At 47.2% G+C, this 13297-nt stretch overlaps 1 protein-coding gene across 2 annotated transcripts in view; it reads left to right on the top strand.

Moving 5' to 3' along the window:
* The window catches only part of SRGAP2 (SLIT-ROBO Rho GTPase activating protein 2), a 69315-nt gene that overhangs the window by 48866 nt on the left and 7152 nt on the right, over positions 1–13297 (top strand). The window contains exons 11-18 of one of the 2 annotated variants that reach the window (XM_088526911.1): positions 491–518; positions 2232–2262; positions 4284–4344; positions 5013–5090; positions 6462–6596; positions 7865–7970; positions 9447–9671; positions 11453–11532. In XM_088526911.1, coding sequence (XP_088383037.1) covers positions 491–518; positions 2232–2262; positions 4284–4344; positions 5013–5090; positions 6462–6596; positions 7865–7970; positions 9447–9671; positions 11453–11532 — 744 coding nt within the window. The remainder of the gene's footprint in view (positions 1–490; positions 519–2231; positions 2263–4283; positions 4345–5012; positions 5091–6461; positions 6597–7864; positions 7971–9446; positions 9672–11452; positions 11533–13297) is intronic. The other variant, XM_088526912.1, reaches the window with a different exon arrangement.

Raw genomic sequence — 13297 nt, forward strand, 5'->3', positions numbered from 1 at the left:
GGCACATTAATGGACACTCTTGCAAATGTTTGTGGAAAATATCATTAAACCCCTCTCTGCCCTAATAGCTTAATGCTAGCACGGCCAGGCTGGGGGCTAACAAATCTCTGCGTGTTTGCAGTGTTGTTAAGTGGCTTTATAAGTATAATCTATCTCCCTGCTAATTCCGCTGGGGAGGAGGAGGGAGGGAGAGGTTGACAAGCCCGGGTTTTTGGCAGTGCAAGTCAGCAATTACAACGTGCAGGGAAGCAATTTGCAGAAACAATACTTCCCAAAGAAGAGTCCTCCAGCAGCCCGCGCTTCCCGGTCGGCACCGCGGGGCCGTGCCAGCAGGGAAGCTCCCGCGCTCCGACCGGGAACGACGCGGCCCTCCGGCTGCTCCTCTTCCTCGCAGCTCATCTCAGCCTTCCTCAAACAGGAGATACTCATCACTCAAGGGTGTTTGCCCATCCCTTTGCCCTAATGCTGTATTTATTTGTCTTCCCAACAGGTCAAAGGACGGACTGCTCCCTTGCCAGGTACGTGCGGCTCGGAGAATCCGTGTTTTGAGGAAAGGCTGCCACAAACTGGTCACCGCCAAGCAGGATCAGATAGCAGCCCAAGACACGTGTCTGTTAGAAAAGGACATTCACTTAGCTAATATAAAAGCAAATTCCTGCTAGTTAATCTGGCATTAAATATCACTTCTATTATCTGCATGGGTGCAAGGTGATTCATAAATCAGTTGGACCCCGGTCACCCGGGGAGGGTGTTTTGCTTGGCATGGAGCCTGCTCCAGCCTCGCGTTTCTGGCTGGCACCCGTGTGCCCCGCAGCTCTGGCCGTACCCCGGTTGGTCTCGAAACAGATTTGGGGTAAAAATAACTAAGGAGAGGAAAAGGCACTTGGGTATCTTGTGTAGTTTCTTTCTTGCCCCCGCTGCTTTTAAACTAGCCCCGTCCCTCAGTGTCTTGCTCCGACACTGAGCTGGATTGCAGCAATACAGAGGCCATGGAGAATAAAATTTCCATTTATAATTAACACCCATCTCGCAGTGTCATGAGTAAGCTTATTTTGATGGTGTTTTTATTAAACATAAAAAGTCTCCATCTCCAAATTGATGGATTCAGGGGGCACGAGGAGCTGAAGTGAGGGTTGTGCATCATCATCCTGCTGGTTTAACACCAGGCAGGTGATTGCTGCCCATCGGCATCATTCCTCCTTTTCACCCTCCTTGCAGCAAAGCAGGGCTGACAGGCCCTAATTAGAGTCTGACATCTGTAATAATCAAATATTATTCATCATGAAACAACTGTAAATATCCAAGAATCATTGCAGCTAATAGTTTAAAGCAACCTTATTACCCGTGACAGCCCACGGAATCAGATTTCTTACTTTTTTTTTTTTCAATTTGATGTTTTTGCTTTTTCTAACAGGAATTTCTGCTGAATTAACACATTGTACTGTCTTCTTAAAAATCACAGTTCTAATCACCTTATTTATAATTCAGCAGCCATCTGCCCTAGCAGGGAGTTGGCTTGAATGATACATTAGGCCTTTCTGCCATTCTCTCTCCTGCTTTGTGTTTAGCAGGAACTATAGGAATTTTAAACCTCAGTGATAAATTTGAAGAGAAAACCCTGGCAAAGGAAGACTTTCCTTTTTATCTGCAATTAACATCTACCACGATTCTAATGGTAATCATGGTATAAACTGGAATGGTTCCGGCTGGCTGGTGCCTGGCGGTGCTCTGGTTTGTTGCTTTTATTTTTATTTTTTATTGCCTATCAGAAACTATAATAAAGAATCCCCAATGACAGTTGTTAACAGCACAGTGGGAAGCCAGCACGTTCCCACCTGCTTCTCCCTCTGCAAAATGCCTCCTTGGGAGAGGTGCTATCTGCAATTTATAACAAACTTCATCTTGAGCATGGAGCCCTGTATAATAGATCTCCATACGGTTGGAATTAAAATGTCAAGGATAATCTTTTGTCAAAGCCGTAGGCTCCCTTGTGCCTTTTTCAGTATTTTAGTGATTTAAAGTCACTTAAAATTTTTCTGAGGTTCCATAAATTGGATGAGACTAAGTCATTATGACTGACTCGTGTAGCTGACTTCTTCCCTCCTCCGAAGACAGTGGAGCCTGGAATATCAAATGAGAAGTTGGGTGATGATGGAGGGTTGTGCTGACGTGTCTGTTCTCTCTGTTTTTTTCCCTCCTCCTGCAATGGGTGGTTTGGATCGTGTAATCAGTGGCAGGCGCAGCTCCACTATAAGGAAGCAGGTAATAAACGTTTCCTTGAGTAATAAACCGTGTGTGTGTTCGGGTGTAGAGGAGGAGGGATGGAAAGCAGGGAAGTTTCCACCCCCCTTTCCCTCTCTACGTGGGCATTTTCATTCCTGTTTGACTGCTGCCCCTGATGTTCAGCATCGCTCTCGGGAGCTGCGCGGCACAACAAGGGCGATTTCATGGGGCTTTTGCTAAACGCTGCTTCCTGCTCCAATTAAATTTATTTCTTCCTTTTGCCCTGGTGTTTATGTGCTACTCTCTGGGTGAATATATGGGACTACTTTGTCCCCCCGATGCCCCTCCTGGCTGCAGTCTGCATGTGTAATAACCCTGAAAGTTCTCAGGCTGCTGGGCAGGGTTTATGGGCTTCGTGCTGTTGTATGTCACTGTCTCCTCTCCCTTTATTTTTGCCCCTGTGCCTTTGGAATGCTATTAAACTTGTAACCGCTTGCTCTACCTTCCTGTAATAAAAGCTAACACCAGCCGTGCTTTATTCCCCCCGCTTCCCTGGCCATCGTGGATGATCTATTACTTTCTAGTACCTAATGAGCTAAAGCATGTCCCTTTCAGAGGGAGGAGAAGCAAAATTAAATGTCCTTTGCACATCTTAAAGAGCAAGTGTTGCTTAGTGTTTCATTTCATACAATCTCTTTGGATTTTGCTTTGTTGTTTTCAAGATCTGCATGTACTGGAAATAGTAAGCAATAATAGAATAATAATAATAAGCAAGCAACAGTAATAAAATAAGCACAAGTAGGAGAGTAAGTTATTTTCCATCCTGGAGTCCCTGTTGTAGCAAGATAAACTATTGCATGTGACTGCAGGGAAGGCTGACCGTGTGCTTTACAGCTTTGCTGGCATTTGAGTTGGCAGGCAAAAATGCTTGGGCCTGGCTGTTATTTTGAGCAGTAAATACACGTTCCACATAAAATGTAATGTGATGTTTGGGAAGGCCAGTTTTCGTGTGGCCTCTGGGGAATTCTGTGTCCTCTTGCGGTCCGGAGGCTGCAGACTGGACCTCGGTTAACGCAGGGAGGGAGGAGTGAAGTGTCTCAAGGTGATCTGGAAGGTTTTCTCCTCCGTGAAACTGCTAACATATACGTAGAAAACTTGCATTTCCTATTGTATGCAGAGATTAGTTTTGAGTTCAATTATTGTTGCTCTATTTATGCTCCAAAAACATTCCCTCCTCATACAAAAACCGAGATGTGCATTTTTGCCTGCCGGTTTCCCGAGGAGCTTTCGAGGTGTCTCCCAAGCACATTCTGACCGAGTACAACTGACACACCGGTCTCTGTGATTTGGAAACCTAAATGAAAACCTAATCTGTTTGCAACACCCGCATCTCTCTGCAGCTCTCCGTAGCCTACATGAAATCACTTGCCTGTGGTGGTAATGGTTTTTTTTTGAGTGTGACCTAAGCATTTAAAGCATAACTGCTCTGAGATTCTTAATCTCTGCTGGGGACCCAGGGCGTGTGCTTCTCCATGAATTCCTCTTGTCAAACTGTAGGAGCCTGGGCCTTTATAATGCTGTTTGGATGATTATTAATAAAGCAGATCCGTGGGGGCCCGTTGAGCTGCGCAGCTCCCCGGCTTCTCAAGGGCTCTTAATTGGCTGGCGCGGAGCTCCAGCGCGTGCAGGAAACGAGTTCTGTGCCGACCACGGCTAATTAGGAGAGGAATTATTAATAGAGACTTTGTGATCAAATTCGGTGGCATTTCATTAAAACAAAAAATGATCAAACCGAAACTAGGGAAGTGATGGCCGGGGCGTCGTGGTTTTGGGCAGAGGCCGGTCCCCCCGAGGCCGTTCTCAAGAGCGAGTGCGATGCGGCAGCTTCCCAGCAAATGAGTTTTGGGGTGTCCTTCAGTCGTTGTTGTCCAAAGCTGCTGGAGGAGGTGCTATATGCAAACAGAAACAGGGACGTTTTAGTCACGGAGAAATACTAATCGCTGGCTTTGACTCCAGCTCTGCATTTTAACTGCTTTTTCATTTAATTCTTCTCTGCTCAGGACTCCAGCCAAGCCATTCCCCTGGTAGTGGAGAGCTGCATACGATTCATTAGCAGACACGGTGAGTTTATAGACCCCAAAATCAAATCCTGGATTGTTTGTTCACATGAGCAGTGATGAGGAAGCCTGGGCAGGGATCCTTGGACCTTGCTTTGAAAATTCTGCTGCTCATCCTTCATGTACCAACAAAATGATGATGACAGTTAATTAAAATATCTCACCTACTGGATAAATGACATAAACGATTTTGTTTATGCACGCTATTTCCCAGGAATGTCTTAAAGGCTATTCTAGAATCCTAAATATCAAGGCATTTTAGGGTAATTAAATGCTTCAATTCCAATGGCCTAATTTGCTCTGGGCCTTTCCAGTATTGCTCTTTAAAAACAAGCTGTTTTGCTGTATAGTTAGCTATATTTTACTTCTGGCTGGTGTGCCATTAGTTCATGACTTTCTCTGGGTTGGAAAATCCTCCAGGGTGAAAGATAAAACGCATGGATGTTATAACCAAGTTGTTCTGTGGGCGTCCTAGGAAGGGTTAATACTTCTCCTCAGGGGTGCCAGAGTTCTGTTTTTCCGTGGTCTGCCTGTGGCTGGATGTTTAAGGGAAGATGGCTTTGAAAAGAGGATCCTTTGCCTGTGTTGCTGTTTCCTTCATCATGCTGTACTTGATGAAGGTCCCAGCTTAGCTTATGTCAGTTGTTATCAACGTCCCTTATTGTCTTACAGGGCTGCAGCATGAAGGAATATTTAGAGTGTCTGGGTCACAAGTTGAAGTGAACGATATAAAAAATGCATTTGAGAGAGGTAAGGAGGATCTGTTCCAGTATATCCAATTAATACTTTGCCAAATGTATTATTTGTTAAGCAGCTGTTCCAAAATAGCTTAAGTGTGTTGAATGCAGTTTACTATATCCTCTTTTAATTTTTTTCAAGCTTCGTAAGAGACTCTCGCCAGGCGCTTCTGTAGCATTCATTAATATTGAATATTCAAGGCATTAGGCTTTATGCCTTGGAGTGTCTGTTTAATAAACATTCTGCATTCAGTCATCTCTCATGTCCGGTAGCTTAAGGGTTGTTTGCAGCACCAGAGGGTTCAGAGGGCTGCACTGCTGGGCACAGCTGCAATGTCCCTGTCCCCTGCAGCTCTGTGAGCAGAGCACGTGCTAGAGGACGAGCTCGGTGCATCCCGTGCTCCCGAGATGCAGCTCGGCCGTGCTGCTTCCCACAGGAACCTCCAAGCCTGTTTTTGGCCTGTCTTCCTCAGGAACAGATGAAGCAGGAGCGGGTATGACAAGCCGCAGGTTGAAGGCCCTGATATCAGCCTCAAAGATCCTTTTTAAAAAATAAATGACAATACCAGACATCCTGAGAAAATAGCCAGTTGTTTCAGCACTAACATGCAGAAAGTTATTTTTTTCTAAGCTTCATCTCACCTACCGCTGTAAAGCACATGATATACAGAACTGACAAATAATGTCTCTGCAGTTTATTACTTCACCCAGAACCCTTGGTGGCAGTTAATATCAAGCATAATGCGCTGGTTTGTAGTGGCCCATTTATTATCCCGTGTGTTATTAAGATAATAGGCAAGCTTTGGTAATCTCAGTCACATAATGGATATATATAGCTTCAATTTGAGATTTGCCCCATCGTTAAATCTAATTATATCTGATAGGGAGTTTTCCCTAGGGAACAACTCCTTAAGCAGGCATCTTTTCTTTTGTAACATAGACAAACTGTGACACATCTGTAATGACAAATTGTAGTTCCCAGAACCCTTTTTTTCTCTTTTTTCCCCTCCCCTTCCACATAATTCAACACAAGCTGCTTGCCTCTTGCTGAGCCTCGTAAAGATGCTTGTTGCCCCATTGTGTAGGCAGAGTCCAGGCCAGGCTTCATTTGAGAATTTGCAGAGATTCCCAGGCTTGTGCTATGTTTCTCTCAATGGTGATTCCCAAATTCAGCCCCTACCTGAGTAGAGCTCAGAGCAATCCTCAGGGCAGGGAGTTCCCTCTCCTCTCCATGTTGGTTTTAGTCTCATTGAAGTAGGTGGGATTAACTTTGTGCTACTTAAATCCTTTCCTACAGCTGAGTTGCCACCTTCCAGCTTGATTCCTTTCTCCAGCATTTTGTTTTTTCTTAACTGACCTTATTTTTCTTCTGCTTGTACCTTAGGGGAGGATCCATTGGCTGGGGACCAGAATGACCACGACATGGATTCAATAGCAGGTGTCTTGAAGCTCTATTTTCGAGGACTGGAGCACCCCCTCTTCCCCAAGGATATCTTTCATGATCTGATTGCCTGTGTCAGTAAGTATACAAAGATCTGGAAAGGAATTTGAATGATTTTTTTCAGCCTTGTCTTCCACCTATCCTCCCTTATCTTTATCAAGAACAGCCTGTTGGTGGTTACTCTACTTGGCTTTGGGCTGCACTGTTACCCTAGTGTCTGTTAGGCCATATGCTTCAGCCAGCATCAGGACAGGTATTTTCATAGCAGTCTTTTAAAGATGAGGAAGAAGATAGAAATGAGCAGATTTTTCAAGAGCTATAGCATGTATTTTTATGAGACAGCGCTTCACGACAGCATTCTGTGCTTAAAGAATAAAACAAAAGACTTCCCCTTCTGAAAAATAATCTCAAGACCCGTGTTCAGAGGTTCCAGAAATGCCTTCACAAAAGCCTGCACCTGCAGCAGGGTTTTGCTGCCCCGTGTGCTTTCCCTCGTGTTCATAGCTCTGCTGCCTCAGCTGCTTTGCTGCCTATTTAGCCAGCAAGGTGGTCATTATTTGCCTTTTAACTCCGTCAGCATGAGAGCCCCTTTCTTGACTCTTGTTACAGGATATCAAACACGAGGGTGATCACAGTGCAGTTGTTAACATCTTTGTTTTTAAAAATGGTTTTGGGGGCAGCAGGTTGTGTTTTTGTGTTTGTACTTGGACAACCCCTGTTTCAATGGCCCGACTGTTGCCGCATCGCTCTGAATCAGAGAGCAGTTCCCCTGTCCCTCACAGGGGCAGCCTTTGAAGCTGAGCAGAAGATAACTGCTTCTAATATGATTTGTGGTTTTCTTCTCCTGATAAATGCATTTGCAGACTTGAATTCACATTATATGAAAAGAAAAATCTACTTCCACATAACTTTGCTCTTCTGAGATGATTTATGCTGCCCACTTATTTCTCAGTAGGCTGCTGCACACAGAGCTTTTTGCCTCACCCTTTAACTATGCTAATCTGCCTTTGAGTCTTAAATATTTTTTTTCTTTAAACACCCACCTTTCTAAGCTGACTTGAATAAGCTATTGTGTCGGAGCTATTGAGACAGATGACATGCAGGGCTCCCACGCTAGGAAGGAGCTCGCAGCCAAGGTTTGTGTGTTAGGAGCCTTCGTTGCGGAAGGCCCCGCAGCCTGCGCGTTCCCACGTCGGGGACAGCCGGGCGTCCAGGGAAGGGGCAGACCCTTCCTTGTGCTGCCTTTCCTTTCTAATAGTTTGCACATCACAGTATATGGTTGTATACTGGGTGGCAAAATGTGGGTCTGGTGATGTAGTAACTCTGGTGCCCTTTCTGCCTTTCAGCGATGGATAACTTGCAAGAGAGAGCGCTGCACATCCGGAAGGTCCTTCTGAACTTGCCCAAGACCACTCTGATTGTAATGAGATACCTCTTTGCATTCCTCAATCAGTGAGTATCCGCAGGAGCCCCGTGGTCCTGCTCTAATAACTTGGAGTGAGCTGAGTGACAGAATCAGCCTGGACGTTGCTGTATGAGCTCTGAGCCCCAGGTCAAGGTGCAGGTGTCGCTGCAGAGGACTCTTGCATCTGTTTTGCTGACTTGCAGAGCCTCACTGAGATTTATCCTCATGATAGCACTGCAGCTCAGTGGAGCTCCAGAAATGAACATGAATAATTTGCTGGTAATTCAGGCAAAAAATGATACAAGGGAATTGGAAGCTAGGTCCCACACCAGCAAGGAGTCGTGTATACTAAGTGGTGAGAGTGCTGCAGAGTGAGGTTATTGTATTTTTAAACACTCTGCTACATCTGGCTGATTCATCAGGCAGTTTGACAGCAAGAAGTCAATAGCTTCTTCCAGTAGTGTGGTCTTGACACCTGAGGGATAGCATAAAGGAAAAACATCCTAGCCAGAAGCATAGCAGGATTTAAACATTCTTTGCTCCCTGTTGAGGTTGGTAGTGTTGAGTGGAAATGTGCTGCTGATATCCTTCATCTTGTTCATCCTACAGCAAGAACAAAAGAAAAGGAGTGTCTGCATTAGGGAGTATTTTAAACCTACAGAGGAAGGTTAAACTATAAACAGGGATTTGAGCAAAGCTGATATCAATATACCCTGAATTTCAGCAGTGGCAAGTCCCCTTAAAACTGTCAGGCAAACTTCCAGGTCTGGGTACCTTTGAACACTAGGGAAGAATAGCTTTAGAACAGTATTTTCCAATCTACTTTTAATCATCACTTAGCCTATCAGAAATTGCATGTTTAAAATAAGGTAATAAGAAATCATGGCTGGTCAGTAATGAGTAGATATTATTTCTACATAAATTGTCTGCCCCATGATTAGTGGAGGCTGTGATAAAAATACAATCAGCTTCACATATTTTGGATCTGAACTTGAGAGAAAACTGCACAAAATTCCTTTTTGTTAATGAGATTTTGGCAGTATGGAAGATTGTTTTCTCATCCTCTTCCTTGTGATGGATTTAATGCTGCAATTGTGCCATAATTTGAGGTTTCTGCTATAAATAGGTTCCCCAGGAAAATGGCACATCTCGTCATTTCTTGTACCTCCAGGGACTTGGAGCTCCCCAGATAAAACAGCGCTTCCCTTCATGGCTCTGACTCTAATTCAGTGCTGGAGCATTTAGCTTCCAGACTAGTTTAAGCTTCCTGTTTGTTTCTAGTTAGAAGCTCCCCCTGAGAAATCCTCTTGACTCGCTTTGCAGAGCGTTTGAGACGCAGAATTTCTCGCAGAAGCTACAGCTTCACCTCGCTCCTGATCTGGCTGGGAGACTTCAGCCACTCTGAACACATATTGAAAATGCTGGTGCTTCCCCCACACTGAATAATGCACTGGGATCTGCTTGGGGAGCAGGACAAGGTGCTGTTCTCTGCTAACTCTACTCTTCCCTTCTGTCTTTTGCAGTTTATCTCAGTTCAGTGAAGAGAATATGATGGATCCCTACAATCTCGCCATCTGCTTCGGGCCAACGTTGATGTCTGTGCCTGAAGGTCACGATCAAGTCTCTTGCCAGGCTCATGTCAATGAGTTGATCAAAACCATCATCATCCAACATGAGAACATCTTCCCGGGACCAAGGGAGCTGGAGGGTCCGGTCTATAGCAGAGGTGGAAGCACTGAGGATTACTGGTATGATAGCCAAAGAAAGGATGTGTGTTCAGTTTCTGATGAGTGTGCTGTGCTCATAGCCATTCTGTGTTGTGTGGTGCTGGATTCAGACACTCAGGGTCTGTATTGGGAAGAGAAGATGTCTTTGGTGTCTCTGGAGACCCACCACTAACAGAAGTGCTCACCTGTCTTGAAGGGGAAGGCTTGACAGAGATTTTTTTTGCATTTTCTGCTATGGTAGCTGCCACCATTTCCTTGGGAAAGACAAACTGATGCACCAACTACTGCTAATGCTTCCATGCGACTGTTTTCTCCCCCTCTCTCTCTGCCATTGACATTCTCCTGCCTCTTTTGAGTGACTCTGCTTCAGACAGGGGTCACTTGCAGCTGAACCTAGAAAGCTGCGGCGCGGTTTAATTTTCAGGGCAGCTCTGATGGGGGAGGGAGGAATGCGAAATCACCATTTCCATCCAGCTCAAAGCTCCAGAGGCCTGGCCGCGTGCGCAGCCTGCAAGCAGCATCTGGAAGCAATTCAGCCCGAGCGGCTCCTGTCATCTGGGGTGGAAGGTTGGGAGTGGGGGAAGGAAAGGAGGTGTTTTCTTTTCTACTGGCCAAGTTGATCTCTCCCACTGAAAATGAGGAATGTTAAAGCGCGTCCTCCGCCTCCCCCCTTTCCCCTTCCCTGTCCCAGGAATGCAAATGATTATTTTCCTATATTAAAATAAATACGTTTTAGAAATGGGGCTGCTCTGGTGACAGAGCGGGCCTTGTTTTCCCGCTCGCTCCATGCATGCTGGCAGAGCGGCTGCTGCGGGTGCACGAGGAGGAGGATGAGCACGAGGAGGAGGATGAGCACGAGGAGGAGGATGAGCACGAGGAGGAGGATGAGCACGAGGAGGAGGATGAGCACGGCTGCTCCCAGCCCTGCTATGGGGAAGGGGGAAGCAGGCAAGGAGGGACCCCCGCGTTTCTTAGGTGTGTTGAGACCCCGGCGTCACGCCGACCTCCCTGCCTTGCTTTAGAGGAGAGCAGAGGAGGACGGTGACCCTGCCGAGCTGCTCAAAGGGAGGACACTGCACCTCAGCGACCGCTTATTTTAACCACTGCTAGGCCAGGGGGCCGATGGGGTTATTACAGTCTGGAAAGAAGCCCGGGTCGCCTTTAATGCGAGTCGCAGGCAGGCATGGGGCTGGACTCAGCCCCTCTCTGCTTCGTCCCGTCACCGATCCTGCCTTTCTTCTCCTTTTTCCCCTTTTTTCTCCTCAATGGGAGCAGCACCGGCCGCGAGGCCTCCCATCCAGCTGGCGCCCGCTCCATGCGGTGCCTCCAGCACAGCCAGGGCTTCTCTCCGGCTCCTTTCGGCCTGTCTTGAGGGAGCTGCTCCCGGGACTGCTTCCCGAAACCCGGCCTTCGTGCGCCCCTTGTTCCTGTAGGCGCTTCCAAGGCTTTTCTTGGTGCAAAACACTCAAGAGCTCTCAGGATTTGAGGTGCTCTGTAAAGAGGGATTGCAGTCGGGTCAGCTGGTGACGGGAGTCACTTGGTGAAATGCGTGGGACACTCCAAGTTTGTGATGGAAGGGAAGGAGGGGGATGACCAACTTGGACCTGGAAATGTCTGTCTGCTCGAGCAAATAGGCAGCTTAGCTTCGTTTTTGGATGTACTGACTTGTGTGGCACAGCAAGAGCCTGGCTGGGGACATCCCGTGTGCATGCTCCCGTCTCCGAGCTACCCGTGCGCTTCACAAGCGAGGAGACTCAATTCCAACCAGTTTAAAGCGCTCCCTGTGTTTCCTTCTGTTGCAGTGAAAGTCCCCATGGGGAGAGGGCCTCCACGGAAGACTCGGTGCAGGACGTCACAGCTGAGCACCACACCAGCGACGACGGTAACGCGGAGCCTCTTAGCCCCTTCCTTAGGGACCCTGGTGGGGGGTGGAGGATGAAGCGCCTCGCGGTTGAAATCCAAAGTTAACTCCAAAGTTTAAGTCACAGTAGTTGCTTGAAATGCCACAGGCAGCGTTTGATGCCAAAAAGCACAAGGTACGGACTCCGCAGGAATATTTAGAAGTTGCCTGTCTATTTTTAAAGTCTCCCTTTTTCCAAGGGTCCCTCGCCGTAGCGCAGTGCCCTGGGCACTCGGCAGGCTCAGCTCATCTGTGCCGTAGCGGGATCTCGGAGCTGGAAACCATGAGCTAAGTGTGGAGCCAGAGGCTGGCGGCGCTCCAGCGCGCTCGGCTGCTCTCCCCGTGCCAGGCATCTCCCCCTGCAGTAGCCTTGGCAGGAGAGCCCAGGGCTTTAACCTCCACCCGTCCTGTCTGAAGGAGGCAAACAAAAGAAAACGCACGTTTGCCCTCTTTTTGGAGCCAGGCTCTAGGGCAGCCCTAACACCACCAGGTCACTCGCACGGTGCAAGGATTTCTGGATAGTTTGCACAGCGAGAGGGCACGGAGATGGGAAAAGGAGCAGTTAGACCTTAGAGAAAGACACCGATTTACAACCCCTGGAACTGATGGCGTGGGGCCCCTGTGCAAGGTAACATCTGTAGGCGTTTTGGATGCAGTCCTACAACCTACACAGAATATTCCATGCGAAGTAGTGAGAGTTTGGCACTGAAGCCGAGGAGAGAGTTGGGCCTCTATCTCTTCTGAGAGAACAGCGAGGTTCTGTTAACAGGAGCCTCGCACACTTGTAATGGATTTTTGCAGTTGTGCCTTGGACTCGCTCCCCAGAAGTGCTACACACACCTTTCTGCGACTCGTGGCCTCTCTCAGGATTTGGAACTGAAGTCCTTAGGTTTTTTCCGCTCCTTCCCTCTTTAGATGTGACCAGACACTTGTTCCTTTAGCTTTTTGGCGATGCTGGAGCTGGTCCTCCCCAAGTAAAGCCTGCATTATGGGCACCTTTGCTGGTCGTGGGCAGGATTCACAGGCTGGGGAGATGCAGATGCTGTGGAGGAGAAGGGTTTTGAGCACTTAGAGAACGTGCTCTATTGCAGAAAATACAGCAAAACTACTGAAGAGTAAGCTTTTCCAGCTCCATAGCTGATTCCAAATTAGTTTTGGCTATCAAGAAAAATAAATCAGGTGTCTAACTTATTTGATGGCATCAGAGGACTCAAAGCCACCTTGCTGGCCATGGCACCGCTCTTCATGGAGCAGAGGGGTGGAGGAATCACCCCTGGCTTTTGGGGTAGGTTGTTCTCTGCAGAGCATCTGTGCTGTTCCCTTCCAACCTCTGCACGAGGGCTTGAACATGCAATTTTGAGAGGGGCACAAGAAGTTGGTAATACTGCAAGACAAGCGTGTAGGATGCTCCTTAACTCATGCGTGCGAGTGGAAAGGTTTTGACTGCTGCTTTCCTGCCCAGATTCCCAGACTGGCAGGATAGCGGCTTGGCTCAGTCCCGTTGGTCTGAGCTTGCTTCTGTGATCAGGAGTGTAGTAGGAAAAAGCTACTGGAAATTCGAGTCTAAAATCACTGCTCTGGATGAAAGCCCGAGTCCTAACAGGCAAATTAGAAACATGGGAAACCTGAGTGCACCACTTATTTGGAATAATAAACACTTCTTAACGAAACAGATGAAACATTCAAAATCCTTCTCCCTTCCCCCTCAGAAATAAAGGGGGAATACCAAAAAGGAGCATTATAATTT

The sequence above is a fragment of the Tinamus guttatus genome, unplaced genomic scaffold, assembly GCF_059628265.1.
Source record: "Tinamus guttatus ecotype Peru unplaced genomic scaffold, ASM5962826v1 Tinamus_guttatus_pri_ptg000259l, whole genome shotgun sequence".
Taxonomy (NCBI): domain Eukaryota; kingdom Metazoa; phylum Chordata; class Aves; order Tinamiformes; family Tinamidae; genus Tinamus; species Tinamus guttatus.